This window comes from Toxorhynchites rutilus, chromosome 2 (assembly GCF_029784135.1).
Source record: "Toxorhynchites rutilus septentrionalis strain SRP chromosome 2, ASM2978413v1, whole genome shotgun sequence".
In the NCBI taxonomy this organism is placed as follows: Eukaryota; Metazoa; Arthropoda; class Insecta; order Diptera; family Culicidae; genus Toxorhynchites; species Toxorhynchites rutilus.
In genome coordinates, this window is record NC_073745.1 from 86,871,836 (window position 1) to 86,893,496 (window position 21,661).

The 21,661-nt window shown below is 38.7% G+C and overlaps 1 protein-coding gene across 8 annotated transcripts in view; it reads right to left on the minus strand.

The window, feature by feature from the left end:
* LOC129770050 (beta-arrestin-1) overlaps nt 1-21,661 on the minus strand; it is a 256,936-nt gene that overhangs the window by 20,464 nt on the left and 214,811 nt on the right. For 6 of the 8 annotated variants that reach the window (XM_055772645.1, XM_055772650.1, XM_055772647.1 and 3 more), the window contains exon 7: nt 5,382-5,525. In XM_055772645.1, coding sequence (XP_055628620.1) covers nt 5,382-5,525 — 144 coding nt within the window. Of the gene's footprint in view, nt 1-5,381; nt 5,526-13,711; nt 13,853-21,661 lie in introns of all 8 variants that reach the window. The other 2 variants (XM_055772651.1, XM_055772649.1) reach the window with 1 other exon arrangement.

The following is a 21,661-nucleotide window of genomic DNA, read 5'->3' on the forward strand; positions in this document are numbered from 1 at the left end:
AGATTGTCTCATAAATACAAAATTGCACGGGCACGGACGGTTCCGAAATTGAATTTACCCCGACAAACATTAGACTACTCGAAGTTAACTTCGGCTCACCTACACTTGAAACAATTACCCATGGCTGATTACGAGGACGCAATTCCGAAAATTCTAATAGGTGGCGATAACGCGTACCTTGGGACGGCGTTGAAGATAAGGGAAGGCGGACCGAACGTACCGATAGCTAGCAAAACGCGTATAGGATGGTCGATCCATAGACCACTGGGTTCCAATAAAGCGGTAGCAGAATATAGCTTCCATATCTGTTCACCCGGTGACGACGATTTGCACGAGTTAGTGAAACAGCATTTTGCCATAGAAAGTTTGGAGCAGTGTCTGGAATCCGCAGAAAATCAGCAAGCGATGCGAATTTTGGAAACGACTACGAAGCGCGTTGGACAGCATTTCGAAACCGGACTGATTTGGAAATATGACAGCTTCCTCACTCAATGGCAGTGAGGAGATTTCAGTGCTTGGAAGGAAGGATGTATGCCGATCCTGTTATAGAAACCAGCGTCAAAAACCAGATGCTTGACTACGAGCAGAAAGGTTACATCCACCTAGAAACGGATCAAGAACTGAGGGAAACAGACTCCAGGAGGAAGTGGTATTTGCCGTTGGAAGTTACCATCAATCCAAAGTAATCTGGGAAAATACGCACCTTTTGCGATGCGGCGGCTAAGGTAAATGGAATCTGTCTCAACACCATGTTGCTGAAGGGACCAGACTTGCTCGTGTCGTTCCCAGCAGTACCGGTTTGGTTTTCGAGAACACAAGGTGGCAATCTGCACAGACGTGCGAGAGATTTTCCATCAAGTATTCATCAAAGAGGACCGACATGCGCAGCGACTTCTGTGGAGAGAAAATCCAGCTGATATTCGCAAACCTTTATTCGATGTTTTGTCATTGCCACGAATTTTGTAGGAACCAGCAATGATCTTATCCAGGAAAGCAGAAGCATCAACGGACAACTATCTCAAACCTTCACCAACACGCAAACGAAGTGGTTGTTCATTCCACCCTCCGCTCCGCACATGGATGGGAAAGACTAGTGAAGTCAGAAAAAAAACGCCGTCTACGCTATGTCTGCATCCGACAAAACCAACGAAGAAACATGTCGCAGGAGATGGTGCGAAGCACCGTGGAGCATGCTCTGTGATTAGGATGGCAGTAATGACCATACGACAGGTCATTTCAAATATTCTGCATATGAACGAGCGAGCAGACCAGCGGTAATGGAAGTAACCCAGATCCACCAATCGACGGCGGAAACAAAATACAACTCATTGACGAAACATATCGAGTTTCTCGCGATACCTGGCAGTTAAAGCAGGGATGGCTGCAATACTCATCAAAGGCCTTCTTAAGAAGTGGCGAATTTGCTCAGAATAGAATAGTGTTAAACTCCTCGGATCGACAGGTTCTGAATTTCGAGCTCAATGTTCAAATGTTCAAGAGTGTGATTATGGATAACCGGGACGTTTTAAGTTAAAGAAATGCTTCTTAAAAAAAGACTTCTGAATAATCAATGCGGTGGTTGACGAAATGTTATTCCACTGCTGTTTCTCGAGAACAACAGTTTATCGGTGGATCAGTGAATTTAAAATGGGCCGTACAAGCTCCGCAGATGCACCTCGCTCTGGAAGGCCAAAAAGGGCTACAAATCCAGAAATCGTAAAACAAGTGCATCGACTCATTTTGAACGATCGTAAAGTGGAGTTTTGCGAGTTAGCTAAGGCTGTAGGCATTTCAAAAGAACAAGTGGGATACATTTTGCACGACGTTTTGGACATGAAAAAGTTATCCGCGCGATGGATGCCGCGTTTGCTGACCGTCGACCAAAAACAGCGGCGCTTACCAAGTGTATTGCCCTCAAAGGAAACTATGTTGAGGAATAAATGCAGCTTGCCCAAAAAACGATTGTTTTCACTAAAAATCCCGGGACTTTTCAGCCCAAGTAGTGTGACAATATACTGGAATCCGCTCACAACAGCGGTATCCGCTCACAACAGCGGTATCCGCTCACAACAGCGGTATCCGCTCACAACAGCGGTATCCGCTCACAACAGCGGTATCCGCTCACAACAGCGGTATCCGCTCACAACAGCGGTATCCGCATAATCAAGGGCGCATTGTATAGTAGTTACATTATGAGCTTACTACCCGAAAGTACTAGCGATCCCTTGGTCGATATTGTGTGTGCAGAAGATGCACAGGTAAGGTGGGAAGAATACCCAGCCAGTCTATGGCATCGCTTTCTTTTAGGGCAAGGACCTGACGACACTATCAAACCATAACTGTTGATACGCTACTTCGTGCATTGAGCTTGAGTCGCTGCTCTGCTGGAGCCAGGGATGCCAATCCTCATAGTCAAAGTCAATAAAGTAAATAAAGTGCAAGAAGTGGTAAGTGGACCTTGCTTCACCGAAGCTATTAGCGCTGTGATTTGCTCAGACTCGGAAAGTGTCCTTAAAGTCTTTAAAATTGTAGGGTGGTAATCAAGCACCTCATAATTCAAAAAATGAAGGGTAGTTGAAAGATCAAAACACTACTTTCTGTCATATCCCGCTAAGCTGACCAACTGGTGAGGGTGTCATTTGAAGAGTGAACCATTCCATTCACCTTGCATGGGAGACCGAGATTAGTAGGAATCAGGAGAGGTATATACAGCTTCGAAAAAAAGGCCCAACCGTTAAGTGGAAGGACAAAGCCAACACGTATGCAGGAAAAATTCTTTCCCATATTCGTGTTGAACATGCGTGGCAGACTCTAAACTTTCTTCGCGGCACACGCCTGACAGTGGGGCTACTTCTCACGGAATGTATGCAAACTGCGGATCTTCTAAAGCGGTATGGCTTGAGATACTAAGGTCTGGTCTATAGAGTGGGGGAACGGGTAGAACCTCCTAGAAGCTTTGGCTTAGCTGGATTTCGTGTTGTAAAACTAGGGTGCTATCAGCACTTTTCGGAAGGAACAATGTCAAATCCATAATCGTACACTTCACAGAGGAGCGAAGGGACCATTAGGTAATTCGGTAATGCATCAGCCTTCGGAATTCTGTGGCTCTAAAACCAACAAATAGCTACGAGCGGGAATGAAAAACGAAGGCTTTCGAGGGGAACTCTTCGTCAAATTACCTCGCGCAGACAGCGATTCCTCGATCATGGACCCACACAACCTTTTTTTTCAGCTAGAGCTTGCGTCGCCGAGGGAAGAATTAGAGAGTAGTGTATGATTGTTTTCCGTACGACAATAAACGCTTTGAAACGCGGAATGAAATGGAGCAAGAAGGACTACTATGAAGAACTGTGATGTGAAGATCTAGAAGTTGGTGCTGTGAAGGTGAACAGGGTTTATTCGGTACGGGTTCTGAGAAGGAAAGTCTACTGTAGATGCTATCTGCAAAGAGGTCGAAAATGCCGGGGAATAGTTCAAACTATTGGGCAAAAGGGATCGATAAGGTGTATCGATCTATGGAGATGGAGAACTGACGCTCTGGAATCTGATGTGGAAGCGCTTCGTGAAAGCTAAAACTGCCCAGAGAAGTAGAGAACGTTGGTTTCGAGATAAAAAATGTCGTTAGCTGAGTGGTGGCAAAAATATTGTCGGAACTGCATAGAATATGGCGAGTTGATCTAGAGAACTAGCGATGGCAGCTAACGTTGTGATGAGAAGTGCGTGAGAACAGACATCCCTCGAAATATTCGCTTTATGGTCAACCCGAGAAAAGGATCAGATCGGAAATAATTTCATCAAAGTTCAAATAGTAATAATTCTTTGGAAACAGATTTATTGATGTGCATTTGACGGGGAAATTGACCTAGTTTAATAAATGGGTGTTCAGAAATATCGGAGATGTTCTTGAAGCGTTTGGGTTAAAAGCTGCATTTTTCTATCGCTTATATTTTTTCTAGTATGAGATTTCGTTTATATACATGTGTACTTGTTATTCCCAAAAACTAGAACTTTTTACGAGTTCAACGCTGGACGGTAAATCAACACTCATAAACTCCGAAGTATAGTAATTTCTGTAGGAGATGAGACGAGAACAGAGATAAATAGGAGAGTTTTCTCGTTTCTCTCTTATATTATCCTCCTCTCCATGCTTGTGTTTATGGTTAGCCCAAAAATTTGCTTGCACATAGCGTCAATCCTGTACCATACCCCCCAGATACATAGGGCAGATGAAACATAAGAATTTGATAATCGAATAATTATTTCATTTTTCATACATATTATGTTGTTTACATATTTATATTTTATTATTTAATCATTTTCTTAATTGTTCTCGTCTCATCTCCTACAATTTCTATTTCCCGTAAAACACAATTTCATGAAAAAACAGTACTTGCAGTATCGCCGCGACGCTGAAGGATGATAAAATCAAAACATTGTCTGAGGAATAAATTTGTAATGAATATCACCAACAGTGTTGCCAACACAACAAACGAAGAATCTAAATCGTAACATCGTGAATTTTTTTCCTAATTTCATATCATGTTATCATTTGAGATCTTCTCTAACTTAATTTGTATGGTTATTTTTACGGGGCACCTGAAGAAAATCTTGCTGTGTTTCACAAAACTTGCAAGTGCTATCTGTCATCGAGTGGATGCTTTTATTGTCAAGGTTCCACGAAGTGATTTTTACGTTAGAAAACTTTTTCGAATTTGAGAATTTTCAAAAGAGGAATCTCATGAATTTGAATATTTGGAGCTGAAAAAGTAAATGTCAAAAAAGTAGTATTTTTTTAGTTCTACCTGCATTAGTTAAATATATAAGGTGTGAAAATAAAAATGATACTATTTAAACTTACTCTTGATTAGTATGAAAGCATGATAATACACTACAATGCAATAGCAGAGACGGTAAATACTGTACAGGATGCAAAAAGCAAAAGACATATAACGCAAAATATAACAATTCATACAGGAAACTTAAACAGAGGAGCAGATCGGAGCGAACATTTGTACCAAAGTAACAGAAATTTTATTAACATATAATTGAAAAAACAAAGCGAATCAGAGCAAAAAGATGAACAAAAACCATAAATTAAAATACGCATCAAACGAAGCGGAAAATGAAGGACTCTACAATGATTATGGCGGAAAAATGTTCTACCAAGGGCGGGCTCTGATGTCCATTAGTAGTAAGTTGATCTTGGATAGTACCTTCAAGATGCTGCAATAACAACTGACCATTACGGCCATCATTGCCCTCGCCGGTTTCAAGCATAAAACACAAAACAAATACGAACAGAAAGCACATCACAACAAGGAGTAGAAAGAAAAATTTGCACGCCAATGGAGGTGGCGGCGACGGCGGCGCATGAAACTTACAGTGTACTCGAGGCCAGATTTGTGTCCTCGTGCTTTAGCTGCCCGTCTAGTGCCAAGCCCCATTTGTCCTTGTTATTGGCCAACAGTGGGGTCAGTGTGAACACTTTGGACAGCGTGAATCCGGGCGCCACCTGACATCCGTCTCTGCGGAGTTTGGGTTCGATTTTGTTTTGGTTGGTGGTGCGGTTGTATGTGGCGCGGATACAGCCAGCCATGGGACAAATTTAGTTTATACCGGTCCAAAAAAGAGAGCGAGGGACCATGACATGGAGGAGTTCGGGAAAGAAAGAAAAATGAAAAATGATTCAATTTAGCGTGACATAATTAAATTTAACGCGTTGGACCGCTGGTGCTGTGTCGTCTGTGGGAGCGTACAACCAACCGGAAGTAAACTTAGAGTGGAAAATGCTTTTCACTTGATCGAGGTAGCAGCAGTAGCAACTCCTCCCCCATGGGGATCCTTCTTTTTACGACAATGGAACGTAAACTCGGTCCGACAGAATGATTCGTTCGATGAATACTTTGTTGCTTTTTTCTGTTTGTCGAGTTTCGCCATCCCAGACGTAATAGTGCATAAAAACATTTCATGCACGAATTGCGCTGCTGGAAACACAAACTATTGCGGCGGATAGTTGTTGTGGGTGTGTAGTATTTGTAGAAAGAATTTCATAGCAAATTGCTGTTTGAAGTTTGCGCAGAGTACTACGGCTTCTTGCAATGTGAATAAACCATTTTCATATCCCATAAAAACTTGTCTCGAAGTAGTTTCTTCATTTTTTTAGAGACAGCCGAATAAAAATAGGTTCGCTGCAATACAGTTTCCATTATTGTTGGCAAACTAGCTTCGCCATCGTTGGAGGAACCAAGCATGCAGTTTTTTCGCTCTCCAGGCAGCGACAGTAGCTATTGATTTTGCCTCCATTGAAACAGCAATTCCGAGTTCAACTTCTTGAAAAACTCCATCAGAATCTATCCAGATAATGAAATAAAACGGAATGAAAAACTGTTTAACCCTTCAAAGGTTTTTGAAAGTAAGCCGTAAGTGGTTACGGTTCCTTTTTGAAGCTATCGCCAAAGAGCATACCACTCTCTTTTGTATTCGTATTTTTCCCATTACATGATGACTGGTAGTTTTTCCTCGGATTATCCCACCTGCAATCATTAACCGTCGCGGTTGTGATACCTTTTTCCGTGGCTCCTTCAATCCGGAACCATCTATCGACCGAAGGTGGTGAATTTTGTTGAGATATAATCGGGCGAAGTGATATGCTAATTCGAGTCTAATAGCGTTAATCACCGTTGCTTGTAATGGCATCGATTTCTTGAGGAGGGGGTGGCGGCAACATAACAAATTGTTGTTGTGGTCGTAAGTATCCAGTTGCTCGGTTGACTTGATTGATGGTTACTTTATTCAGTGCGAATAGAATTCACCTCCCCGCAAGTGGGATTCAGCGGATTCGGCATCGTAAATCAAAGGAAGGTCAGTCGACACACACAATCCGAGAAAGATTCCTTCAAGTTCACGGTATATGTGTGGAACATGAATAATGTATACGTGTTTTCGTTAAATTTTTTATCTAAGAATAAGGTATAGGCATGTTATTTGTTGCTTTTATAATACAATGAAAAAACGGCCTGTCGGAAGAATTTTCCTGATTTTGCTTAAACCTTCTTTTCTTAGGTTGTATAACTCAAAATTAGAGAGGTCTGAAAATTTTACTGTCTTTTGTCGATTCTGTCGAATATTATCATTTTTGTAAATTCTTCACTTTTGAACCGCTAAATCGATCTTTTATCAGCGACTGAAAGGTATTTAAGTGAACTTTCTAAATTTAAATACTGAACTACCCTTCAGTTGTCAACTCTTGAAACATATTTTTTCGTTTTTTTTTTCGAGATAGATGTTCATATAAAAAAATGAAATTTTACCACTTCTATTTGATATTGAATTCATTTTTCACCGCAGTATATCATGCATAACTTTATTAGGATTCAAGATAGCATTATTCCGTCTTCAGCTACAGCGATTTTCGCAATTTTAACAGCAAATGATAGGTATTTCAATAAATTTCCTATGAAAAATTGACAACTGCGCTCAAATACATAGTTTCAAACGAAAACTTTGAAAGATTTGGTTTTTGTGGGTTTCGAGGTGTTGAACTCCAGAAACTCTAGTTTTTATGAGATTTTTGGAAAGCTAAAACTTTTTCACATGCGTGAAAAAATTCAAAAAGATATGTATTTCCTTTATTGAGTCTTATTTTTATCAAATAAATGATTTGATTTAAAATATTCAGAAAATGTTTAGAGAAAATATATCTCAATAACGGAATTACATACCTTGGTTAAATATACTAACCAGTTCACAGTCTCAGTTTTCAAAAAATCGTATTATAAGCCAAGGTTTGTTTGGTCACTTAAAAACCATATGGAAGAAATTTGAAAAACCCTTTTTATTGTGAAATTCAGAATATCTCTCAGAAAGTTCACCTTGCATTTGATGGTAATATTTCGAAAAGGAACAAATATACGAGATTTGAGCAAAATCAGAGCATTATTTTCTGTCAGTAGAACTTATAAATTAGACATTTGTAAACCTCTAGACATCGGTTTTCAGAAAACTATTGGAATTGACTACAATCATTCGCTCAGTAAGCGGAGATTTGGCATTATGGTTACATCAAAATTAATATTTTTACGTTCATTTTGGGATCGACATAAATCAGAGATACATCAAGAAGTGTCACATTTGGAGTGAATAAAATCCTCGTACTATTTTGACATTGTTCGGTGCGCTCTATTGGCCAATGAAATCATTGGTCCATTCTCTTCAAAAATGATGTCAGAACGTCAGAATGTAACAGGTAATGTTGACCGCAACAGTGCTATGCTCACTGACTCTTTTGTACCACAAATGAGTGCACCTAATGTGGAGGAGCTGTGGTTTCATGAAAACGATGCACAATGTAGCACCGTGCGTGCCACAATTGATTTATTTATAGAAACCAACAGTTTCACTAAAAAGACCCGTGAATTGACCCCTAAGATCACTTAATTTAACACTGTTAGACTGTTTTCTGTGGGACTATGTGAAGTTTTTGGTCCGCGCCGATAAGCCGCAGACGAATAACGAATGACAATTTCACCCGCCAGTCGATAACCTTCGATTTTGCCGTGTCTTTCTTACAATAACTTTGTCAATCCTAGTCAATTTCCACTATCAATTCCTTATGATCTATCCCTTAATCTTAATCTTACGCTTTCTTTTTTTTCTGATTTTTTTCTCGCTCCCTTTTACTCTTCCTAAAAATCTTGCACTTTTCCATGGTTTGCACTTTTGCTTATTTCTCGCATACTATTCGTCTTCGTCCTCTACTTCCACTTTTTTGACTACGTAGGACTACGTCTTTCAGTAAGTTTATCGCGTCGAGGAACAGGTCGTGTTTTTTATGAAATAATATTAACATTAATAACTTTTTTTGATGCAAACGAATTTTGATCATTTACATACCAATCAAATCGTAAATTTTGTTTGATATGTTTAACATTACACATTCCAGTTTTTGCATACATTTGAGTGCTTATCTACCCGTTGCGTCAATAACAAGTAGCTTATGCTTCGGCGAGGAACTATATTTTTCTATCCTAATCGGTCACGCTAGAATTGGTCGCTTGAAATTCAATTTCAGAAACACTGCCGCATGTGAACGGACACAGTGGAGGGGCAAATATTGCAATTTAAGCTCCACAATCTCCTACATTTATTACCCTTTATCTTACTCTTTATTTAACTCTCCTATACTCTCGCGAAAAATCGTAACTCGTATACTCACAGACTATGCGTGTATCTGTAATATTGCTATTGTGTATTTTTAGACGTTGTTGGTATTCATTTTAAAAAAAGATACGATTGAATGAAATGACTTTTGATAGGCATTTAGTTTTGATAGCCACCTCATTGATTCTCGGTCTGCGCGAATATAGGAAGGTTAATATATCTTCTGTTCTTCCGCTCGATGTTTCTCTTCTATATAATCTCACTATTTCATTTCCATTTATTCTTCTTCTTTCTTTTCACTTGCTTTCTTTTGTCTTTCTTTGACTTTGACTTTGACTTTCTTTCTTTTCCGTATCTTCGTATCTCTGTATACTTTCCATTTCACCTATTTTTCGTTAATTTTTTTTCTCGTAATTTTTTTTCTTGCTTACGCTTCACTTTACCTTCCTTTTTTGCTAGCTTTCTTCTTATTTTTTATGCCCCCTCTTCTCTTCCTTTTCATGGTAACTCTTCTGGTTTTGCTTTACCTGCAAGTTTCCCAACATAAAATTAACGTTCTATAGATGAACTCTGACTTTTGATCCATATAAATCTGTGTCATTTTGAAGCTAATTCCATTATAAATTTGTTATAAACAGTCTAATCCATATTAACAATAAAACTGGAATAGTCAATATTCACAAGTTTTCATGAGACGAATTTTTCACCAGCGAACCATTCGCCAATGACATAAAACGATACAAAAAGAAGATACAAATGTTACAAAATCTAGCACATCTGTAATAAATCTCAAACCTCTTTGACCCATATCTTCTGCAGCGACAAGTTTGTCTAATTGGCTTTTTCTTTTCATACTCTGCATATTCGTATTCAAATGGTTTTTTTAATCTTTTTCTATTTTTTTGTTTCATGATCCACTCTATCTTCGTGATATGATATTTTTTTGCTAGCTTCCATCTTCTCGCATGCCCCATGTTCTCTTCGTTTTTTCCTATCACTTCCGCTTCCTTATTTGCTTTTTCATACTTAGACTTCTACTTCTACGTTATCAGCGGTTTTTTTTATAATATATGACAATATGACACTAATTCGTGTTTCTAAGTAATAAAATGAGTTTTATTAGAAAAATCTATTATTTTGGCATACAATTGAAGGCGTTAGGCTAGCACTGTTAGAATGACTCGATTTATTGGTGGGCGTAACCATGCTCCTGCTGTTTGTCAATAGGTTCCAGCGGTAACTGCTGTTCGAATTCGACACAACGTCATGAACTAAGCATACACCCAAACGAGTGTTGGTAGAAAAGATGCCGTAAAGCCTTGATGCGTGCTTATTTGCAAAGTGTCTCTTATTTTGCTCTTATATTTCTATGGCATATATTCGATACACAAACTCGCCTCTCGCCTGAGTAAATGCTGTACCAGTTTGGGTGGATTTAATCTTAATGATACTCATTCAAAGTAATGTATGAGGTTGTCGAAAAAGGTGCTAAATATTTATTTTGGGTGAAGACATATGATAAAAATCGCTCGAAAACATCAGTGATTTCATATAGGCGACATATACTTTTTATTTTGTGAGAAAAGGTTTACAGGATGCCGCTTTAGGCGAAACAACGTACTGTTATTGATTCGATCGCTTCAAGAACGGTGATTTCGATATTGACGAGAAGCGTCAGCGAGAAGGAAGGCCAAAAACCTGCGAATACGCTGAATTGAAGCCACTGCTCGATGATCATCCGTGCCAAATTGAAGTGAAGCTTGCTCCAGTATTACAAGTTACCCGCCAAGCTATTTCCAAGCTTTTTAATGCGTTGTAAATAACTCAAAAGAAAGGAACTTGATTTATTTGAAGCCAAGAAACGTTGAGCGTTGTTTTCATGTTTGTGAACAACTACTTCAGCGGCAAAAAATGAAAAATGGATTCATTACGGCGATCTAAAATATAAAAAAATATAGCATCCTTGGTCCCGAAACCGTGTAAACTATAAAAAACTAATACAATAAATAATTACGAAATCAAAATCCATTTTCTTTTGCAAGTCTAATATTTTCCAAAAAGACTATCTAATTGGCTTTAATTTTGTGTGTCGATCATCTGAATCGGTCCAGTAGATCAAAAGTTATAAATTTTTGTGTTGGAAAAAAGAGGAAAAAAAATTATTTTTAGAACCATCGGTTAACTTTGAAAAACCATAACTTAAAAACGAAAAACAACACCTCTCTGGTATTTGGATATATAATATGTGAAAAATCCTCAGCTTTCAGAAAAAAATATGGCGCCCTTGGTCCCGAAACGATGTAAGCTATAAAAAACAAATATAATCAATAATTACTAATATCCGTTCAGTGAGGCCGGAAAAGCACTCGCCGTAGTTCCTTGAGAGAATACGAGAAATTTTGAGTGCTTTATCCAGACGCTGTTATGTCATTACCTTTGTCTGGGTCCCTTCACATTGCTCAATTCCGGGTAATGAGAGGGCTGACTCATTAGCAAAGGTAGGTGCAATTGAAGGCGATATTTATCAGCGTCAAATCGCCTTCAATGAATTTTATTCTTTAGTCCGCAAAAATACCATCGCTAACTGGCAACGCAAGTGGAATGAAGATGAATTGGGCCGGTGGTTTCACTCGATTATCCCTAAGGTTAGCCTCAAACCGTGGTTCAAAAGTCTAGACTTGAGTCGGGACTTTATTCGCACCTTCTCCCGACTCATGTCCAATCACTGTTCGTTAGATGCACTACTCTTTCGTTTCAATCTTGCCAGCAGCAATCTCTGCGTTTGTGGCCAAGGTTATCACGACATCGAGCACATTGTTTGGTCGTGCGAGGTGTATCTGGTCGCCAGATCGAATTTAGAAAACTCCCTTCGGGCCCGAGGAATCGGTTTTCCACCTTACTAACCGTAGATGTAAGAAAATTGTTTATATATATAGTTTTAAAATTATATTTAAGAATTCGGCTCCTTTAAACTTAAGTAACTGAGCCTGTAAAAATAAACGAATTAATAAAAAAAAAATTACTAAAACAAAACCATTTTTATTCAGAGTGTATCATTTTTTCAAACAAAACTAGCTCATTGGCTTTCATTTGATATGTTGATCATCTGAATCGGTCTAGTAGATCAAAAGCTATGATTTTTTGTAGTTTTTGGACCATCGGTAAACTTTGAAAAATTATAACTCAAAAACGAAAAAAAAACGCCTCCCTGATTTCGAGATATGTTATTTGAAAAATCATTAGCTTTCCATGAAAATATTAAAAAATATAGCGCCCTTGGTCCCGAGACCATGAAAACTATAAAAAACGAATACAATCAGTAATGACAAAACCAAAACCTGGAATTTTTGCAAGCGTAGCATTTTTCCAAGAATGACTAGCTAATTAGCTTTAGTTTAATATGTCGACCGGCTAAATCGCTTCAGTAGTTCACAAGTTATGAATTTTTTGTCATTTTTGGAACAAAAAAAAAAGGGGGAAAAATATATCGATATTTCGAATCAGCCTAAAATGAAAATGGGCACCCTAACAAAAAAAATAAAAAAAATACTGGTCTAATGTTTTGCGTTAACGAACAAAACTACCACTTTGCACGAAAATCTGAGAACCACTATATCGGTTTGCCATGGAATGGCTGTATACTTAGTGTCAAGTGTCCATACTTAGTGTCAAGAGTGAAGAAAACTCGTCGACAATTCGTTTTTCTTCCAATTTTCTTCCAAAACTCTTCAAAACTCTGATTGCAATTATTAGTGAAGTTTAATACGAGTTCATTTCTCGTGGTTTCCCAATTAACTGACACTTAGGTCATTCCTTGATTCTTGCAAAAATATGAACATATGAGATTTTTGCCTTGAAATTTTTATATTCGTTCCTCCAGAAACAGTTTCTAATCGTGATGATTAATATGAATGATAAATATGATAAAGTCTGAAAGACGAACATGGCTTTCTTAAATCATTAGTGAAAATATAAAATACCGTCTCAACATACGGAACGGGACAGTTGATTAAAAGCTTACAATTTGCAAGTACTCGGATTCTGTAGGACTGCTCCGAGAAGCCGCAAATACGACATTGCATCACTAGGCTCTGCAAGAAGCCGAAAAGGATGCCAAAAGCGTTTTCCTCCACATTTTTCGCTTATTCGTTTTTCAATAAAGTCCGTTTTTCTCATTAACTACCTAGCGAGAAATAAAGACAAAGCCAAAATGGCGCGATCACCTTAAGGGGGCGACGTTAGGCGCATTTTCTGTCAACAAAAAAAAAGAATATCATCGTGCCCCCTTGAGTAAATTGATGAAACAGAGTACATCAAAGTGAAACAGAGTGAAAATCTACATAATGGTGCTTCTTATCTTCCCACTGCCACAACCACCACCCACCCTATGAGCGTGGAAAAAACAAACCTCGAGAGAATGATGGGTTAGTTTTCTTTTCGGTCCGAACAGGAAATAAAGGAGCTGCAGCAGGCTGCGGTGTCGTGTCGGACCGTGATGAATGGGATGGTTGGATGGATTGATTTGAAAATGAACAGGAGAAAAATATCTTACATCGTGCTGGACGCCAGATTGGTATCCTCGTGTTTCAGCTGACCATCCAGGGCGAGGCCGCGCTTGTGCTTGTTGTGCCTCAGCAGTGGCATCACGGTGAAAACCTTGGAGAGGGTGAAACCCGGCCCGACGGATAAATCTCTATACATAGAATAAAGTTTGTCGTTCGACCATCACAATGTCATCTCGCTTGACGGGTGTAAATTGAGTGTGAGATTAAATTCAAATTAACAAGCTTAAAACGAAGTACTGACGTTTATGTATTTTGTCTCGTTCACAAATTACCTAGAAGGGTTCAAATCATCCGAAACCGCAGCTTGATTGTAATGGAAACGTTATCCGCAATGTAATGTACCATCAACCAAATTGAAATCCCCAGCGGGTAAATTGCTCTCCTTTGCTCAGCTTAAGAGTGGCAACCGTTACCATCACCCCCCAGCCCCCAATAACAATGATGAAAAACAACTCGAGAAATAAAAGTTGTATCCTTTTGTAACCGTTCGAAGTCCCGATACGCGAGTGTAGTGAAACACGGTGGCTTTAGCGCCACTCCCAGTAGGGAGACCACCTGTCGTGTTGAATTAATGCCCGACTAACTACAAGAATAGCTCAGGGTCAAGTTAGCCTCGAACGATCACGTACGATTCCAGTAAGAGGTCACGTAGTTACAGGTGAACTCTCTTGCAAGAAATCATGTCCGACCAATGCGCGGATTTCATGAACGCACAAAGAAACACTTTCAAAAATCTCACCAAACCGAATGAAAGCGTTGGGAGAGCGAATCAATCACCAATCTTCGAGAAATGAATAAAATCTATTAGGAAATGTTATCTCAATGAAGGAAAGAAAACAGTGTTTAGAACCCTATTTACAATTTTATTTTCTACTTGTTACCTACTCTCTCCTTCTTCTCTTCCTACCCTAATTCTCCCTTTTATCCTTCTCTCTTCCCAAATTTCTCCAAGTTAAGAAATTCAACATAAATTAACGTAACGTGTAACGTGTTACGTTTCACGACATGGCCATGCGTAAAGTTAGCACCTACCTGCGCGCAGGGTTTTACCGGACGTTGCTGACTGGCTGCGTGCTATGCTGTGTGCGCTGATACAGGCTGGATACAGATGAAGCCCGATTTATCGTCGGTATGCCACCGTTTCTTCCAGCAACTACCTCACAGTATATTGCGGTCGGGTCACAAATCAAAAAGCCCAGCGTGTAATGGCGGTCGCTGGGGGACACTGCAACTTCGTCGAATGCCGGTCGGATGATCCTTAATGTCACACATCCGTTTCGTTGCGGTTGGAATAAAAACCTATCGTGCTCCGAAAGAGCTCATTGAATCGGGGAATATCTCCATCCCACGTATGCCGCCTGTTGAACAGGCTTTCTGCTATCCTTGTATAATAAAATTCAAGCGGAACACAATAATATTTTCTTTGTAATTTCAGTTCACTTTTGTACTTTCACTTTAGGAAAAGATCGTTCCACTCTCCGACCGCTCCGCAAACGAAATGGCCGAGAGTTCCTGAAAATAGTAGGCCGAGGCCGTAGCATGCCAAATGGCGACTTCTTTCCGCCCGAAAGTTTCTTGCAAACGATTTCGCCGTGAAACTGTACGTCGTTCCCTTATCGATAGTCATTATCGATAATGGATACCTGAGGAAAACTGGACCCCTAATAGATGTCGTTGTTGTTGTTTTTTTTTAAATATTCGGCAATTATTCTTTTTTTTTAATATTGACAGCGGAAAAACGTTACATCACCCCTCACAGTTTTATGAAAATTTGATCAATTAATTGATCAAATTTTCATAATCCAGATCATAGATATTTTTTTCTACAACCACATATGTCAGATCAATCACAAGATGTATGCTACAACAATTCAATTGATATACTCAATTACGTAAACTTGACCAAACTAAAAAATTCTGCTATGCTTCGTTTGAACTGAATTTCTTCTCATCGAAATATTTCATCGCTGATGTTTCGACCCACTGGAAACTCTGTTACCGAAATAGGAATTGCAAAAGACTTTATCTTGTCCATAAATCTGATATATTTTAATACAAAAAAAAATAATTCTGCTCATCAAATACCAATTTGACCTACATCAGAGTATATGCTTTCATATAATAGTGTACTACTTAATATATAATACCGCACCGCTCTACGCGGAATAAAAACATCGAATTGAACTGACAGCATAACGCTATACCCTGTGATCGAAATACGAACTGTCATCGGTACAACTGTCATTGCGTTACGTGAAAAGTATTTGGAGCTCTGGAGTGATGCACATGCCGATTAGGAAATTTTAAAATTTGAGAAATATTGTAAAAAAAAGGTAAGAATTCTATTTGATTATCTGTATCATTTTGTTGTTTTTTTCTGTTTACTAATATCTGCGTTATTTTCCAGATCTTTTCAGGTTCTCTTTTCAGGTTTTTTCTCCATATTTTTTTTCAGGTTTAGAACAAAGAGGATGGTGTAATATCGACTACATCGACACTAGGAACAAAAAAACATTGACATCGACTATATCGACACTTTTGTTATGTTTTTATGTTCAGGTTGGTGAGCGATGCTAAAAAAGTGATGAGATTAGATTTGCATGATTGATATTGTAACGATGTTCCGCTTCGGTGATGACATCGATAAGGTTAGGCTATGTAAACAAACAAGGCTAACATAGGTTTACAAATCTAATTCGCTCAATCTACCTGACATATTTTCTTTCTTTCTCGTACATTTCCATCTTTGGATAATGTCATAGCTTGATCATCTTTATCTAAAACTTTTTTAAATAATTGGCATGAAATATACCAAGGTTTTTATTGTTCTCGTCTACCAATTCATAGCTATCTCCTAAACACTTTCTCACAAATGCCACCGTGTATTTTGGTCCGAGTTTCGCACAGTAATCTTTGGCTTTGCTTGATAGTATTGTGGATTTTTTTAATACTTTCTCCCCCACCTGATATGTTGGTGCGTTTTTATTTGATCGTAGATTATAATATTTGGATTGTTTTTGGTATGCTTCGGCTAAGTTCTTCCTGACATCCGACATAAGTTTATCCTGTTCTTCGCTATCACTTGTTTGGGGATTGGTCTCTCTTATTTTCTCATATTCGGTTCCATTTATAATCTGATTACGACCGAACATTAGGTAAAAAGGTGAGTATTTTGTTGATTCGTGCACTGAATTACAAAGCGAATTAGAGATTTGTTGTAAATTATCGGACCATCGCTTATGATTATCCTTAATGGATGCTCGAATTGCAGTCGTTATGACCCTATTTACACGCTCGCTATTATTCACCTGTGGGTGGTAAGAGGGTGTGAGCCAATGCTTCACTCCATAATGTTTCAGTAGATTGCTGAATTCTTTTGAACAGAATTGCGTTCCGTTGTCTGACAACACAACCTCTGGGACACCGAATAGGAGGAATACGGATTGCTCGAGATATTTTACCAGTGAAGAAGCCGTTGCTTGACGGAATGGTTCTACCAGGACGAATTTCGTGAAGACGTCGGTTAACACGAGTAAACAAGTGTATCTTTCCTTGCCAGAAGATGGGAAAGGTCCCAGGTAATCGAGTGTCAAGAATTGCCATGGGTACTCACAAAATTTCTTCTGTGAGCCCATCGGAGGTGTCGGGTTTATGTTAATCGCTTTCGATGTTTTGCAAGGTAGACAATCTTTGCAATATTTCCTCGTTTCTGTTGCCATTTTCGGCCAGAAATATTTCTCCTTAAGCCTGTTTAGCGTTTTCTCATACCCAAGATGAGAAGGTTCATGTATAGAACGAATGATTTCAGTACGTTCCAATGTCGTTGGGTAGTACTTCCATTCAAAACGCTTGTCTTTAAATTTTCCGTTTTCATCGACATGCTTGTATATTTTATTACCAGAAACCATGAAACTTTTAAATTTCTCAGGGTTCTGTTTTATTTGTTGCGTAAGATGTTCATATTCTTGGTCAACTTGTTCAATAGACTCTATTCTTGATAGGCAATCTGCCAGTACGTTGTCTTTGCCTTTTCGGTATCGAATCACGAAATCATAAGATTGTAATTTCAAGGCCCAACGCAACAATCTGGAGTTGGCGTTTGCCGCTGAAATTGAACATAGCCAAGTGATACTTTTGGCATCGGTTATCACAGTGAACGTGGTTCCTTCAACGTAGTGTCGAAAATTTTCAATTGCTAACAGAACTGCTAAACACTCTTTTTCTGTAGCTGAATATTTACGCTGAGTACTTGACAATTTTTTGCTATAGTATCCGACTATGCGTTTACCATCGTCATGCTCTTGAAGAAGAGCAGCACCAACAGCTAATTGAGATGCATCTGTTTCGATGAGAAACGGGCGGCTATAATCCGGGTTTGCTAAAACCGGTGCCGATGTTAATATTGACTTCAAATCACAAAGTGCTTTCTCTGCATCTTCAGACCACGCGAATTTCTTAGATTTTTTTAACAAATCGGTGATAGGTGAAGTAATATGGCTGTATTTATTTATAAATTTTTGATAAAATCCAATCAAACCTAATAATCTTCTCACTTCTCGTATACTTTTAGGTCGAGGATAATTTAGAATTGGTTCCAATTTTGTACTCTCAATGGACAAGCCATTCTCGTTCAGTAAATATCCAAGGTACCTAACTTGTTTGCGCAGGAAGCGACTTTTCTCAACGGAAATAGTCAGTCCAGCATGTTTAAGTCTGGAAGCTACAATCTGTAGTAAACGGAAGTGATCTTCAAGCGTTTCGGTAGCAATTATAACATCGTCCAAATAAATAAAAACGTTTGGCTCTAAATCAAACCCTATGGCTAGGTTCATTAACCTGCTCATAGTGAAAGGTGCATTCTTGAGTCCAAATGGAACAACCTTGAATCTGTACAACCCTTTGGGTGTTCGGAATGCTGTATAGTTCCTGGATATTTCTTCGAGAGGTATTTGAAAATACGCGTCTTTAAGGTCAACGATACTGAAGTACTTCGATTTTTGCAGACGGTGGAATATTTCGGTCATATTACGCATAGGGTAAGCGTCTTTCTTCGTGATCGAGTTTATTTTACGTGAATCGAGGCAAACGCGGATCTTCCCATTGGCTTTCTTGACGGGCACTAGAGGACTTGCCATTTCTGCAGTGCACTCTTCAATAACGTCCAGAGTTTTCCAGCGTTCCAGTTCTGGTTCTATTTTCTCCCACATTTTGGGTGAGTATTTGTACATAGGTAACTCCCTTATTTTAGCACCTTCGTTAAGCTCTATTACATGTGTGATTAACGATGTGCGTCCTAGGCGATGCTCTGTTGTACAATCGAAACATTTCAAAACTTCTTTAAGCCTATTCTTATCTTTATTTAATAGTATATGCTCAGTTTCTACTGTATCGATTACATGGTCTGTATCGTCCGGTAAATCTAAAGTGGGTATATCGAGTGAATCATCTTCTTCAGGATGAGACTTCATTACAATTTCTCCCTCATTGTTTGTTTCCATAAAATGGATTGATAATGAAATTAGCTCTGCTTTTTCCGAAGCTATATTTTGTTCGATTCGTAGATAGTTAATTGATGGTTTTTCAGCCATGTTTGATGTCCACGTGAGTTCCAAATCTTCGATTTTATTTTGAGAAGCTATCATGGGACGAATTTGAAAAGCTCTCCAAAAATCCATTCCTAATATTAAAGGCTTTCGTATTTGAGGAACCACTAGAGTTGAAATAACTTTGGTTTCGGTTCCAAGGGTGTAAGGAATATTGACGTAACCAAGGCATGTATGCTCTGTGTCATCAGCAGTGCATATTTTTATGTTGGACTTCAAAATTTTGAAACCATGTGTTTCTATTAAATTCATGCAGTTCATAACACTGACTCCTGCTCCAGAATCGAGTAAGGCTACGATTTCCGTCCCGAGCACGTTAATCTTTATATGAGGACAGACGTTAGGGTTAACACGTAGTTCTAAAATTGATGTTATTTCCTCAATCATTGTATTGCGAAATTTGGGAATTGGTTCTATATGCGAGATGACTGAATTCCCAGGCAAACACCCCGCATTCAGTTTGTTGATGGGCGCGTTTCAGAAACATTGTACGTGCTAAAACTTGGGTGATTTTTCTCGCAAGTTTTAGTAGTTCGTCCTAAATTACCACACGCGTAGCAAAATACCAGTTTTGGCTCCTTACAAGATCTCCACGAGTGTCCATTTTTCTGACAATTCCAGCAAATGTTCTTGGAACTGGATTGCTGTGACTGGCCGGATTCTACTGCCATTTGTTGCGGTTTCCAGACTTTCTGTTTTCTTTGTAACGTGTTAAGCTGTATATTTTCTTCCTCTGAATATTCGTTCTCAGAATTATAAGCTTCGATGTTGTGAATTTCATTTCTGACAGTATTCAAAGGTCTAAAGAAGTTCGGGTCATTCGCATCTATTTTATGATTTATTCTTATCAAATGTTCTAGATCGTGAATATCCATAACGGACAGTCGAGAGCGGTAATGTGGGCGCATGTTCTCCCAGATTAGCTCGAAAATTGTTCTGGACGAAAAAGGACGTTGAAGACACTGATTCAATTTTTCCATTTCAGTAACATATGCTACAAAGGTTTCGCCTTTCTTTTGTTTCAGTTCCCTAATCTGAGCTCGAATACCACGGTCTCTATTTGGGTTTCCATACCTAAAACGAATTTCTTCTTCGAATCTGTGCCAATGAGTGAACCTGTCCTCACGGGTGAACCACCAGTCGAAAGCTTCACCTTTCAGACGGTTATGAATGTTTTGTAACAGTTCTTTATCTGAAACTCCTTCATGACGTGCCAATTTTTTTACACGGTTCAAAAAATCTTCAACTTGTATCGATCTACTATCACCTGAGAAAGTGAGATCCCAATTTTCTACTCTTGATTTTCGGTACTGTTTCCTGTTTCTACTCGAACTTCTGTCTGGTGTTCTTGAATATCGCCTAGATCTAAGATTATCTCTTCGATTTCTTTCCTTTTTATATCGTCTACTATTGCGGGTTTCATGCTCACTATCTGATGAGCTGGGATAGGAATATCGACCTTCTGTCTCTGCACTATCCGAACTACTAGATATGTCTGATCTTCGATGTTTAGTTTGCTTTATTCTTCGGTGAGAATGTTTATTCTCTGTCCGATCGTAGCGCGTGGTATGTCGTTCATTTTCCCTACTATCATGTTTTACTCGTTTTTCTTCATTTCTATCATCATAACGTTTTTCTTCGTTCCTGTTATATTCTCTATTACGACTTGGTATCTCACGAGGCGCGATTTCATGAACAGTTCTAACATGTTTCTCTTGATCTCGTACATATAAATCTTTTGGAATAGCTCCTTTATGCCCAACATTTCTAACATTTGCTTGTAATAATTTCGTCTTTATTTCTGGTCTCGAAATTTCTTCTAATAATCTCATTTGTTGAATGCCACTACTAATGCTCCCTTCTGCTATTTCCTCTAATGATGCCTGTGCTGAAGCATTTTCTTCTTTCTCTATTTCTTCTTCATCATTTATGCTACCTGAATTAATATGTATCTTTTGATTAAACTCTTTCAGACTTTCTTCAATGACACTGCATAGCTTGTTTTTGAGCGTCTCTTGGCTCTCATCACTCGTAGAGGCACATGCTGCCCGGATTAGATAATGGCGCAATCTCGAGATAAGCGCACGGTCAAATTTCCTCTTCAACGTTTCTGTTATTGAACAGACATTGGATTCGATTGTTTTAGATTCATCTCTAATATTGTAAGTACCACGATGTTCTATTTGCTCTTTTTTCTCTTCAATAAATAATCTTCTTAAAAGTCTCTTTTTATCTTCTAGATGTTCACGAGGATCGATAGTTTGTCGTCTAAGACGAAGCTCAAAATTAATTTCATCTTCAGTGAGATGATCCGCTACTGGTAAAATATAAGGA